Genomic DNA, 15982 nt, shown 5'->3' with positions numbered 1-15982 from the left:
TCTAATTAACCAAAAAGCATATTTGAGGTCCCCCCTACAAATTCTGAACCCTTGGCTTCCCCTCCAAACTCCCACGCAAACTCCACCCCATCCTGCCTGTGTGTCTTTGGGAGGATCATTTCCTTCTTTGGTCTTGGTGTCCTTGTTTACAAGTTGAGGGATGATGAGTCACCTGATCTGGGCAAGTCAGGCCATAAAAAAGGCTTGTACGTAAAGGTGCCTAGCATAGTTCTTGGCAAAGCAAGGATCAGTCGATATGATTGAATTGGTTTGTGCATCTGGGAAGAATGAGCAGACTGTATACTGTGTTTTAGGGTGTAAGGAGGAATCAGACGTGACCCTGCCCTCTAGTCATCTGGGTGCACACATTCTAGATTAAAGGATGTGGGGGTGGTAACTAACAAGGAGATGGAGAGGAGGTGTGCAGTTCCTGGGGGATCTGATGAAGAATTAAAGCAGAAGGGTAGGAGATGGAGAATGGGAAGGCATACCTGAAACCCTAAAGGAACTCTTGATGAGTAGGCATTGGCAGGAGGCCCCAGAACATTTTCTGACCCTTAAACACTGAGAATGCATGTCTGCTGGGGAACAGTAGTGAGGGGGCTAAGGGTATGGGGGTGTTCATGCCTCAGTCGGGGGCTCTGGATGGTAGAGATGTCTGGGAGTTCTGACGGAATGGGGGTGAGGAGGCCTAAAGATAACCTGTTCATAGTCTTTCAGGGCCTTAACCATTCTGGCTGGGGAATTGGGAAATGCTGATGGGGTATGCAGAGGAGGGCAGCTGTGATAGTACATTTCATCCTGAAAGCACTACATCAGGATAATGAGGGTAGTGATGATGATGCCCTAATTTTAGTGTCATGGCAACATTTTCCAAGGGGATGGAATTGGGTACCCTCATTAGTGTCATTTTTGTTTGAGAGGTTTCAAGAGTCTATCTAGGTGTCATTTTAAAATCTATTGAAAAAAAAATCTTGAATGCAGGTCACTGACCAGTTGGTTCCATGTAACTGCACTGCCTTCTGCTACCACTAAAGCAATGTTAGGACAACATGGACAAGTCATGGGAAACCTATTTGAGACTTAGTTTTTTCTTTTTCTTTTTGGAGCTGGGGATCTCACTATGTTGCTCAGGCTGATCTAGAGCTCCTGGGCTCAGACAACCCTCCCGCCTCAGCATCCCCAAGTGCTGGGATTACCGACGTAAGCCACTGCACCCAGCTGAGACTTCGTTTTTTCATCTGGAAATGAAGGCGACCTTTGTGATCCCAGTGGGCCCTTGCACTTGCGTATAAGGTGATTCCCAGCACTGCTCATGAAAGTAGTGATGACAGAGTAGCCTCTGCTCTCCATTTTTTTTTCGGAGTGGGGGGGCAGTGGTGGAGGGGAGGATGAGGATGGTATTTCCATTGAATGAGTTTCCTTGTTGCTTTTCTTCAGGCACCACTGACCTCGATGGAAAAATGAAGTCCCCGGTCCAGGAAAGAGACCCAACTCTGTGGCTGTTTTGGATTAGTTTGTACAATGCCCTGCAGACCTACTCTCTCAGGAGGCTCCAAGTGACCAAATGTGACCAGAAAGTTTTTTGTCCAAGGCAGTTTGGAAGAGAAGTTGGTGACCGTCGGGATACCACAGCCGCCCCAGGACGGCCTGGTTGAGACATTCACTGGAGGGCCTGGGTGCAGCCCGCTGCCTGGCCGGTAGGCGGCGCGCACAGGCCGTGGGGCCCGGGTCCGGGCGTGCGCGCGGCTGGTAGCAGCGGGGCCGCGCACGCCAGGGTCCGGGAGCCGGGCCGGTGCCCCCGGAGCCATTTCCGGGAGGGGCGAGGCCGGCGGCTGCCGGGCCTCCAATCTCGGCGGCGGCGGCGGCGGCGGCAACAGGGGAGCCTGGGTCTTGCGGCCTGCGAGTCCGTCGCGTGCTGAGGGAGACGCAGGAGGTGGAGCCGGCCGGGTGCTCGAGGGAAGGAGACTGGAAGCGGGTTCCGGCGTGAGGAGGTGGAGGGGCCGCCGCGAGCTCCGGGGGGCGGTGAGGGTCGGGACGGAGGCGCCGCGGGATGAGGAGAGGACAGGGGCTGGGTGGGCCGAGGGCGCGCAGAGGCGGCGGGGCGGCTGCGGCCGGGGCGGGGGCGGGCTGAAGGCGTGGGCACCAGCCGCCGAGGTCCAAGCGAGTGGACGGCGGGCGGGCGCGGGGCCGCGGTGGGGCGGGTCTGGAGCCCACGCCTGCCGCGGGGTAGGAGTGGGCGTGGGCGGCCAGGATTTGCTGGTCCTCCGACGGGAGGGGAAGGCTGTGAGGAGGGAGGGGTGACGACGAGAGCGAGGCCGTGCTGATTCTGAAGGGAGTGCGGAGGAGGCAGGACCCTGGCAGCCTCGGCACCTTCAGCCTGGGTTAGGTGGCCTGGGCTGGGCTCCCACCCCGATCACGCGCAGACGGGGCGTTTCCCCTAGTTTCCACCTGGGTGGAATGCTTTGTGGGAGTCTGGGTCTGGATTAGTTTCATCAGCTGTGGGAGGAAAGCCTAGTTGCAGCAGGATTTTGATTCGCTGGTCTGGGGTGCTAGGGGTGGAGTGTGATATCTGGGAGTGAAATCTGAGCCTTCAAAGGAGGGAGAGAACCATAACTTGGCTGCTCTGGCGAATCTAGGCGGGCCGGCGAGACAGTTTAAAGCTCTAGAAGTAAACAAACCTGGTTCCCTTTTACAGAGTCTGAAAAAGGGGAGCGCGGAGAGGAGGCTGGAAGAGGAAGATGCCTAGTACAGACCTTCTGATGTTGGTGAGCCTTTTGCAGACATCCTCCTGGTTCCAAGGCACTTGTCTCCGTTTTTTTAGTCCAAAGGATCCCAGTGTGTAGATTTCACCTCTGATACTTGCTTTTGATAGCTGAGCGTTTCTGCCACCTTTTATTTTGTTTTGTTTTGTTTTTTTGGAGACGGAGTCTCATTCTGTTGCCCAGACTGGGGTGCAGTGGCATGATCTCGGCTCACCGCCACCTCTGCCTCCTGGGTTCAAGCGATTCTCCTGCCTCAGCCTCCCGAGTAGCTGGGATTACAGGCGCACGCCACCACGCCCGGCTGAGTTTTGTATTTTTAGTAGAGACGGGGTTCTCCATGTTGGCCAGGCTGGTCTTGAACTCCTGACCTGTGGTGATCCACCCGCCTTGGCCTCCCGAAGTGCTGGAATTCCAGGCGTGAGCCACCGCGCCTGGCCAACCACCTTTTATTTTGGATGAATGATCAGGATGAATAAATGGCTGAATTAAATATATCAATACCGTATATGTAGAACTTAAATTATTGAAGAATCTTTTTCAAAATTATTATTATTATTTTTTAAATGAGACAAGGTCTTGCTATGTTCTTCAGACCGGAGTGCAGTGGCTATTTACAGGCATAATCATAGCTCACTGTAGCCTGGAACTCCCACTTCAAGTGATCCTCTTGCTTCAGCCTCTGGAGTAGCTAGGACTAGGAGCACAAGTCACCTCTCCTGGCTTTCTTTTTCATAATTCTTGCAGTTTTAATCCCTCCCTTCCTGTACTACCAGAGCAGTTTTGAAACCTCTATTATTACGTTTTATCAGGGTCTGCCATATATTAGTTTATCTGAATGTTTGTCTTCCAGATTAGAGTTATGGTTCCTCGGCAGGCAGATAATCATGTCTTCTTTGTTTAGAGATGAATAAACACCTAGCATGGTGTTCTGAATATAGTATGTGCTTAACAAATGCTTGTTGGATTGAACCAGTCTGAATTTATGTTCTTTTGTTGAGCAGAGAGGTATGCCTGCTTTAGAGCTGTTTCCTCTCCTGAGATCTTTCTGTGCTGTTTTACTGAGCAGGGAAGAATAGCGTTGTTAAATGCGTGTTTACCAAAATGACATTTTATTTTTGGGACTTTTATGATTCCTTATGGACTTCTTAGTGTGAGAATTATGGAGAGTTTATAGCTTTGAAATGGTGGTATAGAAAAAGTGTCCGGGTTTAGTTTTTTTTGTTTTGTTTTTTTTGTTTGTTTGTTTTTGAGACGGAGTTTCGCTCTTGTCTCCCAGGCTGGAGTGCAATGGCACAATCTCAGCTCATTGCAACCTTCGCCTCCCGGGTTCAAGCGATTCTCCTGCCTCAGCCTCCCGGGTAGCTGGGATTATAGATGCACACCACCATGCCTGGGTAATTTTTGTTTTTTAATAGAGATGGGGTTTCGCCGTGTTAGCCAGGCTGGTCTCAAACTCCTAACCTCAGGTGATCCACCTGCCTTGGTCTCCCAAAGTGCTGGGATTACTTACAGGCATGAGCCGCCATGCCCAGCCAAGTTTGTTTGTTTGTTTGTTTTTGTCACTTCTCTGAGTGCAAAATCAGTGCTTTAAAAACAATTCGTTTCTCTCTCTTTATCTCACTATCCCAGAGGGTGGGTTGGTGTCACTGGGAAACTGGCAAAAACTGGTAGTGAGATTTCCTTATACTGGGTGCTGACATCGTAGTGGCATAACCTGTAAGGTCTGCAGGGGGGATAAAGAAGAGAGAAACTAAGTTTTGATCCATTGTGATTTCAGGCAGGGAACTAGGATAATTTTAGGTTGTATGTGAGAGACATAGATGAATACTTAGGTTATCCACAGTTCCCAGTGAAAAGTTCATCTAAAATAGTTTCTTGCCCCAAATTTCATGGATTTTTCAGTTTTAATTAATACCCTTATATAACTTAAAATTCTTATTAAAAGACCATTATGTTAGAAATACTGGAAACTATAAGTAAGCAAAAGGAAAGGGGATTTGTTAATCTCCCCTATCTCCTACATCCCCTTCATTCCACTCTACCCCGTGCAATAATTTATCACCCAGAAATAACCGCTGTGAGCATCTTGGATGGTTAATGCAGAGTGACTTGTAGCAATTGACAGTTTCTGTTTATCCTCTTACAGAAGGATATGTTTATGTAAATTATAGGTTCTTATATGTAAGATATTTCCCCATGCACAGAGATATGGTTATTCTAGGGCCTATGCATTTACTTTAACAGAACAATGACTGCTTTTACTTGGAATATTAACTTTGGAATCAGTTTTGTTTTGAGGTATTTCTCTAGCTGTTGCCACCACCTTTCACCTCCTCACCTGTTAATTTAGAATGTTTAGGAGTGTTGCTTTGCTTGTTGCTGTAAGGAATTAATCCACATAGATGCGAGTGGCCCTAGGCAGTCATCACTTTCTGAAGACAACATACATGTTGCATGAAGTGCTTTCACTGGAAAAGTTGTCATTCATTCCTTGACTGTAATGTATAATACTATTTGGGACTAAATGGTAAAGAACCAATAACCAAGGCTGGGTTTTCAGTGGCACACTAAACCATCATTCTATGAGGTGTTTCTCTAACTACTTTATATGATATGTAAGACATGTTCTTGGCCCTCCACCTGGGAAGAAAGGACCTAAGTGAATAAAAAAATAACCTCAGTGCAGTGCAGCATCTCAGAATTAGAAATAATCTTAGAAGGCATGTGATGCAGCTTTTTTTTTTTTTTTTTGAGACAAGGTCTCACTCTGATGCCCAGGCTGGAGTGCAGTGGCATAATCTCAGATTACTGCATCCTCAATCTCTGAGGCTCAGATGATCCTTCCACCTCAGCCTCCTGAGTAGCTGGGACGACAGGCACATGCCACCAAGCCCGGCTGATTTTTATATATTTTTTGTAGAGATGGTAGTTTGCCATGTTACCCAGGCTGGTATCTAACTCCTGGGCTCAAGGGATCCAACCACCTGCCTTGGCCTCCCAAAGTGCTGGATCACAGGCATGAGCCACTGCACCTGGCCTGTGATGCAGCTTATATTATACACGAATCTGTTGAAGAGTATCTCTGATAAATGGATATCCAGTCTCCCATCTTTTCTGCTAATAGAATAAGTGAGCAAAAGCTAGGAAACAATACAAGGTGGATTCAGGAATAGTAATGTTAACTCTGATGGCTAACATTTATTGAGCATGTATTACATGTTAAGTGTAGGAATACTGTACTTACTTAATTTTCACAAAAACCTTTTGGTATCCTTCTTTTACAGATGAAAAACGAGGCTTATAGAGGGTAACCACAGCAGTTGAGTGGTGGAGCCAAGTTTGACCTCAGTTGGTCTGACTTCAGATCCCTCCCTCTTGCCTACTTTGTGTCCTTACCCCTGGTAAGGGTAGAGGTTGCTGACCATTGTGACTGATGGGAGAGGGTCTGTGTGGAGCAGATGGGATAGGATAGCTCCACCCTCTAGGGGGCACTTTGGGAATGGGGTACTGGGGGAGGAGGGAATCTTTTTTCTTCTAGTGTAGTCTGAAAATACATGTTTTATTATTAAATTATTATTAAATCTTGTTTATTGGGTCAGGAGTGGTGGCTCATGCCTGTAATCCCAGCGCTTTGGGAGGCTGAGGCGGGCAGAGTACTTGAGGCCAGGTGTTCTAGACCAGCCTGGTCAACATGGCGAAACTCCATCTCTACTAAAAATACAAAAATTAGCTGGGCATGGTGGCGTACACTTGTATTCCCGGCTATTCAGGAGGCTGAGGCAAGAGAATTGCTTGAACCTGGGAGGTGGAGGTTGCAGTGAGCTGAGGCTGCATGCACCATTACACTCCAGCCTGGGCGACAGAGGGAGACTGTCTCAAACAAAAAAAAAATTGTGTTTTATTTTCCTTTACGTCGCATTTAATGAATTATATTGAAATTTTAAAACTTGTGTCTGCAGGCATAGTGTTATAATCTTTAAATGACATTTCAGAATAGCAAAAGGGATTACAGAATACTTGTTATAAAAAGAGGGCATTGGGTCATAGGGTTGAAAACTACTTGTGTGGACAGTATGCTGTGAGAGAAAACCTGGAGATGACCTGGAGTCCACATATAACAAGCATTGAATCCAGACTGACAGGCTCGGGCTATCAGCCCTCAGTGTGTTCCTGCCCTTAATTTTGTCATCATTTGATTAGGATAGTTTGCTTACCTTTTTCCATTTGCTCGTATGTGATGTGTCATAGACTGCAGTACTTTCCACCTGTGTCTCATAGAGAATAAAATGAGTATGTTCATCTGCTGAGAGTTGTGATGATGTCAGAGGGAATTCAAGTCAGACAGCTTTGTAGCAGCCTTTCTCCCCCTTGGCAACCATTCTTTTTATTCATACTCTCCTTGGTGCTAGAGGGTGGTATCACTTTGCAAGTTGCCAAATATTTGTAGTTTTTTAAGAAAAAGGTATTTTATAAAGCCAGTCTACCCCTTAGGTGGCTTTTTTCTTTTCTCATTAGAAAATGATGACTAAATTAGCTGATATTCATAGATGAATCAAGGTTAGCGTGTGCACCCTGGTAGTGCTAGGTGGGGTTTGAGTGATAATTGCTTATCTAGGGCAGTGGTTCTTGACCAGGGGCAATTTTGCCCTCTGGGTGACATTTGACAATGTCTAGAGACATTTTGGGTTGTCACACCTGAAGGGCTTTGCTGGCATCTAGTCGGTAGAGGCTAAGGATGCAACTAAACATCCTACAATGCACAGTTTCCTGCAAACAAGAATTATCTGGCCTAGAATGTCAATAGTGGTGAGGTTGAGAAACTGGTCTGAAGTTTGTTACCATAGATACCTGGATATCTGTGTAGTCTATGCTTTCATATGGGTGGGGGAGTGATTCCCTTCTTGGAGGTTAACCTGTCTGTTATTGTCTCACTTAGGGTTATTTTGCCCATGGGTCAAGCCTTGCTGCTCAGGAATATATATTGGAGATGGTGCAGCATGATCTTTTATAGCAGTGCAGAATTCTTAAGAAATGCTGTCCTTTGCAACATTTCTGCACCACTCTTTTCTTGATTTGCAAACAGCAAGCTTCCCTCAGTTTTGTTTTTTGGGTTCAAAAATTGAATCTTTCCAGGTCCCTGAGCGTCTTTATCTGTGACCCTTAAATCTTTTTCAGGGATGCTTTCTTTCTGAATCTCAAATGGGATTTAAGCAGTAAACTGAAAGATTGACCTTAGGAGCTCTGTTCTATTATTTGAGCCTTGTGTCTTGTTTGTAGGATTTGCTAGAAGAAAAGGAAAATTCATTGGGATTGTTGATAGGACATTAAAAAATTTGTTGACATTTGAGTGGCCATTGCAGGATGAGCACTGTATTTGGCATTCTCCCAGTGTTATAGATGAAACAGATCTATAATAATTTCCAAAGCCTTTGGATTAAAGGAAAAGAGGGTTATAAACAGATAGAATCCAAATCCCAGTATTTGACTTAGCTTTTCAGTCTATGTGTCTGGAATTTTTAGTAATATTTACCTTCTTAATTAGGTTTTACCCAATCTAGTATTATATACAGTTTGTGCACATTGGTGGCAGAATTGAGAATCAGCCTGGGTTTAAGAATTTCCATAGGGAATTGATGTGAATCAGTCTGTATGTGTAAATGTACAGAACCCAGTTACTGAGAGAAAAACCATGCTGTGGGGGAAGGGGAGATAGGGGCCCTCTGAGAAGATGGAGTGGTGAAGGCTGCGAGTAGTTTGTGGATCTATCAGTCATATCTTGGCATAATCCAACAGCGTACTAAGGGATCAAGGGACTGTTTTCAAGGCTGAGCAGGTTTAAGGAAAACATCTAGGTGAAACATCTAGGGGCTGGCTAGCAATAGGAGAGCCATTATCACTCTCTTTTTTTTTTGGGGGGACAAGTCTTGCTGTGTCACCCAGGCTAGAGTGCAGTGGCTCGACCTCGGCTCACTGCAACCTCCGCCTCCTGGGTTCAAGTGATTCTCCTGCCTCAGCCACCCAAGTAACTGGGATTACACTCTTAAGCCTGTGAGAGGGCAAGGAAGGGAGTAGTTTCTGGAACTTTGAGACAGTTGAGATGAAGAAGAAGGTAACCTGTAGGAATGCCAGCCAGTGACCCAGCAGGAAAGGAATCAAGGGGAATAAATACTTCAGACTCTTTTCCTACCGTCTGATCTCCTGCTGTAGCCTCCCATTGGTCTAATACAACTGGAAACCAGAGGTTAAGGAGTCTGGTTGTGATTTAATTCAGAGGGTGGAATCCGGAGGCACATAGCTGAGCTGGAAAATGCTGGATGGAGGGTCTGGAGGAGGAGATCCTCTGGAGGGGAGAACACCCAGCATGCTGGAGTTGAGGTCAAGTTTGTTTTAAAAGGCACAAATGAGGAGATAATTCTTGAACAGAATCTTGAAGGTGGATAGAATATGGATTATAGAAAGGGAATGTTCCCACTGATTTTAACAGGATAGATTCAGAGGCACACAGTTGCCACAGCTTTGGCAAGCCCAAAGCTGCTTTGTTCCAGTAGTAGCCTTAGAATCTTAATTGCCTGGAGGGCCTTTAGAAGTCCTGCAGTCCAGCTTTCTTGCTGCCTAGGAATCCCTCTACAATGAATGCCCTGTCAGGAGTGAGTGCTACATACTTTCTCAGGGAGTTCTTTCCACTGTTGGACAGCTTTAATTTTTAGAAAATTTTTCATGTGTCCAGATCACTGAATGCATCAGCTAGAATTAGGTTTGAGTGTATATAACAGAAAAACCTAAAGTAATAGAGATTTTTAAAAAGATATAAATATATTTCTTTAAGAGAAAACTGCCCCGGCGTGGTGGCTCACGCCTGTAATCCCAACACTTTGGGAGGCCAAAGTGGGCGGATCACTTGAAGCCAGGAAGTCAAGATCAGCCTGGGCAACGTGGTGAAACCCCGTCTTTACTAAAAATACAAAAATTAGCCAGGTGTGGTGGTGGGTGCCCGTAATCCCAGCTACTCAGGAGGCTGAGGCATGAGAATCGCTTGAACCCGGGAGGAGGAGGTTGCAGTGAGCCGAGGTCACACTACTGCACTCCAGCCTGGGCGACAGAGTGAGACTCTCTCAAAAAAATTACAACACAATACAATACAACACAACACAACAATACAATACAATACAGTACTACAGTACAATACAATACAATGCAATACCAATACAATTCCATTCCATTCCATTCCATTCCCACTCCATTCTGTGCCGATAAGGCCATTCCTGAGTCTTTGAGGTGCCAGGCTGCTTCTGTCTTGTCATTCCGCTACCAGTACTGCATCCCCTCCTGGGCCAGGTTAGCTGCCTGGGGTTCCACCTGTCAGGTTCGTGTTTCATTCCTGAAGAGGAAGAGGAAGAGGAAAGGGAAAAAGAAGGGCTTGCCCTCCATTTTAATTAAAGAAGGGCTTGCTCTCCATTTTAATTAAAAATTATTTTGGGATTTATTATACGTGCAGAAGAGTATAGAAAGCACATATCTACATTTTAATGAACAATAATAAGACAACAATACCAGATTAGGATATAAACCATTTATCTCTAACTCTGTACGCTCCACCCTGTTACAAATATTTCCTTTCTTCCCCTCTAGGGATAACCCCATCCTGACTTTTATAATTATTCCCTTGCCTTTTTAAAAATAGTTTTAACCACCTGTGTATGCATCCTAAGTTTAGTTTGTTTTTTTAAACTTGATGTAAATGGATGCATATGTATTTTTATTTTTGTGATTTTCCTGTGTTGCTCAGTATTCATGAGATCCATGTTATTGCATGTAGTTTAAGTTCATTCATTTTTATTGCTGTATATATAGTATTTTATTGTGTGACTAAACTGCAGTTATTTATCCATTTGACTTATAATTCACATTTGGATTGTTTCCAATTTGAGGCTTTTTCAAACATTGCTGTTATGAGTGTTCTTATATAACAAGTGATCACAAGTGCAAGAGTTTCTCTGGGATTTGTGCCTAGGAGTGGAATTGCTGATTGTAAAGGCGTACATGCCTAACTTCACTGGATATTGCTAAACTTTTCTAAAGAGGCCAATACAATTTATACTACTATCAACAATATATGAGAGTTATTTCCACCCAACTTGGCAAACCTGATATTTATAAAGCTTATTTTTTGCCAATCTGGTAAGCAGGTAAATGTACTTGTAATTCCCATATGCATTTCCTGATAACTGATGTGGTTAAGTACCCTTTTCAATGTTTACCAACCACTTGGATTTTCTGTTTTGTGGCTGCCTCTTCAAGTCATATGCCTTATCAGTTATTTCTCCTTTTTAGTTCTATTATTAATAGATTTTGCTGTATATTTGCTGAGATTTTGTTACTAGGTGCATTCAGATTTAAAATTGTTACATCTTGTAAGTTGAGCTTTTCATATAATTTGCTTTGTGGCATAACATAATGCAGCTACATCAGCTTTTTGTCATGAAATAGGAAACTTCAAATGTATGATAAATGAATGAGTTGCCTGTTAGTATAGGCAGAAACTGCAGAACAATCCTAGCCCATTATTCAGGCTTTATGTATCAGCGATTTGTTCTGTTATCCCATAAAGTGAATGAGTCATTTTTGAGTTTAAAAAAATCATAGGGCTTTTTTTTTGAGGGCCAATTTGCATACAGTAAAAGGCACAAATCTTAATTATCCAGGTCAGTAAATATTTATGTATGAATATACTTCCAGATCAAGATATTAAACATTTCCAGCACTCCAGCCAGCTTCTTAATGTCCCTTCCCAGTTGATACCTACTAAAGGTTTTGCTTAGTTTTGCTGATTTTGAACTTTACATAAAGTGGAAACATACAGTATATTCTCTTTTGTGAGTGGCCTTTTTGCTCAACATTGTGAGATTCAGTCATGTTCTTAGGTAGCATTAGTTGTTCTTTCTTATTGCTGTGTAGTGTTACAATGTATAACTATATTGTAACTAATTTGTTCTGTAGTTGTAGAACATTTATGTTTCTAGTTTTTTGGCTATTGTGAATGACACTGCTGCCTTCTTGAACATGTCTTGGTAAACATAAAATGTAGAGTTGCTGTGTGGTAACGTGTACTGCCAAACAGATTTCCAAAGTGGTTGTACTAATTTACACTACCAGAGAGTTTTAATACATAACTTCTTGATTTAGCTTTGGGCAGCAAATGTTAAATTTCTGTCATCTGCATACCACACATGGAGGAGAGCACTGAGAACTCTTTCCTGAAGCTGTATAGGCACTTTTATTTTATTTTTTATTTTTATTTTTTTCTGAGACAGGGTTTCACCCTGTTGCCCAGGCAGGAGTGCGGTGGTGCGATCATGGCTACCCGCAGCCTTGAACTCTGGGTCTCTAACCATCCTCACTGAGAAGCCTCGGCTTCCTAAAGTGCTGCGATTACAGGTGTGAGCCACTGTACTCAGCCTGTACAGGCAATTCTAAAATGTGAAATGCCCTTCCTTTTCTGTAATTTCCCCAGACAGTAAAGCCTACTGCATTCTTGTTTATCTAGTCTGTAAATGTTAAAACACAATTGATGGGAACAAAGCAACCTTAGTTGTTTTTGAGTATGAAAAGGACCCTGTTAAGGGCAGAATTTAAAATATTTGTAGTAGTTAATTCTCAGGTTAAAATCATAATCTTCTAGAATGCTTTAGATTCTAAGTGGCTATTGTAGTAACACTTTATACTCAATTTTGGGGGACCATGTTGTTTGGAGGCTTATTCTTTTGAATTCATTTTGACAGATGGGTCTAAAAAGGAATAGATCAATTCTGTATTGAATTCCAGTCTTAATGGCACCGAGTCTTTGAGACAATTGAGGCAAATTGGAAATTCTGTTTTCACATTATTCTGAAAGGGAATGCCTTTCAGAAGTGTCCTGAAGGGCGCTGGGGAGGGCAAATATGAGGATGCCAGGGTAAGTCTGCTCCCTGTCTGGGCTGTGTTGGGCCAGAGTGGAAGAAAGCCTAAGACTCTGTTACCCAGCCCTTTCTGAAAACGTTTTCAAATGCTTTCCCAAGAATCATGACCACAAGAGTCAACAGTCTGTTTGGATGACTGAAAACACACAGGTTTACGATCTGTAAAGATAGTAGGTAACTGATTTAATCCTGTTGTATAGGTAGGCTAGAGGGCACTCGCAGCCTTCTGATTGATTTAATAGATTGTTGAAGATTAAGAGTTGACTTAACATCTTGCTTAGAAAACTGAGAAATAGCTCGTTACTAAGGTGTGTTTTATTACCACCGTCTGTAAGAAAATACAACATAGGCATGGGAATCAAACTACTTAAAGCCTCTTCCAGCTCCTTTGTGACTGGGAAGGTTGCTTTTCCTTGTTGCTTATTGAAGAGAAAAGGAAAATGTTTATCATTGGATAATTCAGGTTCACTAAATATTTAATGAGTGTTTATTATTTGCAGTCATTTTCTTATTACCTTATCTCATTTAATATTCACAACAACCCTGTGAGTGGATGATGGTATCTTTTTTTTTTCTCCTGAACTTTTTGTTGAATTATCCCAATGGCTTCTAGTTTTGCAGATGAGCAAAGTCCAGTTGCATAGAGGTTTGGTGTTGTGCCACACATCACACAGCTTCTAAGTGAGAGCTAAAATTAGAGCCGAAGGTTTTGATTACCAGTCCAGACTTTCTAGGACACCACAGCTGCCTTTCTGTAGAACACATTAACATGACTCTCAGAGTCCACAAGAGTAGTGGTGAGGTGTCAGTTCAGGGGAATACTCAAAGGTCACTGTCCTTTTCAGATATCTGGGTAGTTGCTACAGTATGTGCTTACGAATTGCTGGATAAAAAAAATTCTTTAAAATCTCGTCATTTTAGTAGTTAATAATCCTGGTTATAAACTCGTAAAAATATACCTTTAGGCAAGTTATTCTTAGGTAGTTATGGTTGCTTTCATTTGCAATCCAGAGCTTTACTCTCTATTTCTGGAGTTGCAATTTCTGCTATCCTTGGCCCATTTAAAAACTTGTTCAGAAGGCCTTTTAAATTTTATTTTTTTATTAAAAGAAAGCCTGTGAATCCAAAGAATCTTAGGTGGTTTCTTAGCTGAAGGGACATTTGGTGAACACAAATGGAATTGTTAGGTTATGTTGCTTTTTTAAGTGTACAACTCTGGTGTTTTGTATATTCACAGTTGTGCAGCCATCCCCACGATCAATTTTAGGACATTTTCCAAAGAAACGCAGTACTCAGCAGTCACTTCCTTATTTCCTTCTCACCAGTCCTCAGCAACTACCAGTCTACTTTCTGTAGATTTGCTTAGTCAGGGCACTTCATGTAAATAGAATCATACAGTAAATATGTGGTCTTTCCTGATTGACTTCCTGATTAACCATTCGTTTAATGGTTTCAAGGTTCATCCATGTTGTAGCATGGATCAGAACTGCACTCCTTTTTATTGCAGTTATAGGGCTTTTCCTACAGAATTTTAAGTAATGGATATATCTAACAATGTCTCTTGTTCTCACCTACAGGAGACACAGGGTCTTGGGCTTACTTTACTTATATAGGACCTTTTGTAATACTGAGGCTATTTCTATGCTTTATTATAGAACAGAAGTTATTAACTGGGGAATATGGACCTTCATGACTGGCCTTTAGGATGTCCTGAATTCTTTGTAATTATATAAGATTTTATGTTCACAAGCATTTTCTGGGGGTTGGAGGAGTCTGTGGAACAGCAAAGATCTCTAGCTTTTGTTAAAAGATAATTTTCGAAAGTAATATCCTGACTCTTACACAGATATAAAATGAACGTATGTTGAAGATTTTATTTTACTCCAAAAGAGGAAACCAGGCAGATGTTATAACTGGTTCAAAGGAGAGGTCCAAAAAGCTGCTCATTTATAGATCAGGAATATCAAATGAATGTGCAAATGGAGGCAAAACAACTCTCTGTCCTAGGGGTAGGAAAGTCAGGTGAAACTTCACCTGACAGGGCAGAATTTGCATATTTAGGGATCTAGATTACTTTGCACCACTATCAGTTATTTACAACTTCCAGAGCTGTAAACAGCCTCCTCATAATCAGAATCTGGTAACCCGGAGGGGCGTCCCAGATAATGCATAATTTTTCATTGGAAGCCATAGGGAAAAACACTCTTCTCTACTCTCACACCACAGCAATCAATACAGAAGACTTCCGTGACCAAACGTGTGGGATTTTTTTCCCCACACTCCAAGCAGCAGACATCACTGGGTGTCCTCTAATTCAGTTCTGACACCATCTACCTGGAGATAGCATCAGATCTATGGGTTGAGGGCTCAGTCCCAACCCATACCTGTCTCTCCCAACCCCAGCCTGTCACAAGTCTGGTCCTTTGAAGTGTCTGACTGACTGTCTTCAAGGTGAGGGTCCCACGACCTCCTCTTGGATTGGATTAATTTGCTGGAACAGCTCACAGAACTCAGGGAAACATTTACTTAGGTTTATGGGTTTGTTTTAAGGGATACTGCAAAGGTTAGAAATGAAGAGATGCATGAGGCAAGGTATAGGGGAAGGGGTGTGGAGCTTCCATGCCTCCCTGGGTGCGCCACCCTCCAGGAACCTCCATGTGTTCAGCTATCCAGAGGCTCTCTGAACCCTGTCCTTTTGGTTTTTTATGGAGGCTTTGTTACATAGGCATGATTGACAACCATGTAGAAATGTGACTGGACACAGGAGGCATGATCTCATACTAATAGACTGACCGGAAACCCAGCAAGGCCTGTCTGTTCAGGTTGTCGTTGGCCTTTCTGTGCAGCCTTCCTTTCTCCAGAATATGGGGCACAACCCTCCCAGGCATGAGGGTTTTTTGGCCCACAGTTGGACTAGAGTCTTGCTTTGAGGCAGGTAAAAGAGGACAGGAAAAGGTCAAGAGAGATTCTGTTTCCTGAGGCCCAAAGTGCCCCAATATTATAATAGAAGACTATAACAAGGGCTATGGGGGTTATGAACCAGGAACCATGGATGCAAACCAATATATACATATAACATCACAGAAGCACACTTCCCTGCTCACTTTCAATAGATATCACAAAGTTTGAAACTCTTCTAAATATTAATTTTAAATTAAATTTACTCAGCTGCTTACTTCAGCTTTTAAAAGTAGATTCTTGGTAATTTCAAAGGTGCACTTTCCAAAGGGTGTTTATATAGTTGAAGGTCAGTCAGAGACC

General features: G+C 43.3%; 1 protein-coding gene across 5 annotated transcripts in view; it reads left to right on the top strand.

The window, feature by feature from the left end:
• Positions 1-1754: 1754 nt before the first annotated feature.
• The window catches only part of SGPL1 (sphingosine-1-phosphate lyase 1), a 62197-nt gene continuing 47969 nt past the window's right edge, over positions 1755-15982 (top strand). Inside the window, exons 1-2 of one of the 5 annotated variants that reach the window (XM_054435821.2) lie at positions 1755-1994; positions 2699-2768. In XM_054435821.2, the coding sequence (XP_054291796.1) occupies positions 2742-2768 (27 nt within the window). In that variant the 5' untranslated portion in view covers positions 1755-1994; positions 2699-2741. Of the gene's footprint in view, positions 2026-2266; positions 2385-2698; positions 2769-6064; positions 6167-15982 lie in introns of those variants that run through there. The other 4 variants (XM_054435823.2, XM_063669913.1, XM_054435822.2 and 1 more) reach the window with 4 other exon arrangements.

This window comes from Pongo pygmaeus, chromosome 8, assembly GCF_028885625.2.
Source record: "Pongo pygmaeus isolate AG05252 chromosome 8, NHGRI_mPonPyg2-v2.0_pri, whole genome shotgun sequence".
NCBI lineage: Eukaryota > Metazoa > Chordata > Mammalia > Primates > Hominidae > Pongo > Pongo pygmaeus.
This window is presented reverse-complemented; position numbering and strand designations above follow the sequence as displayed.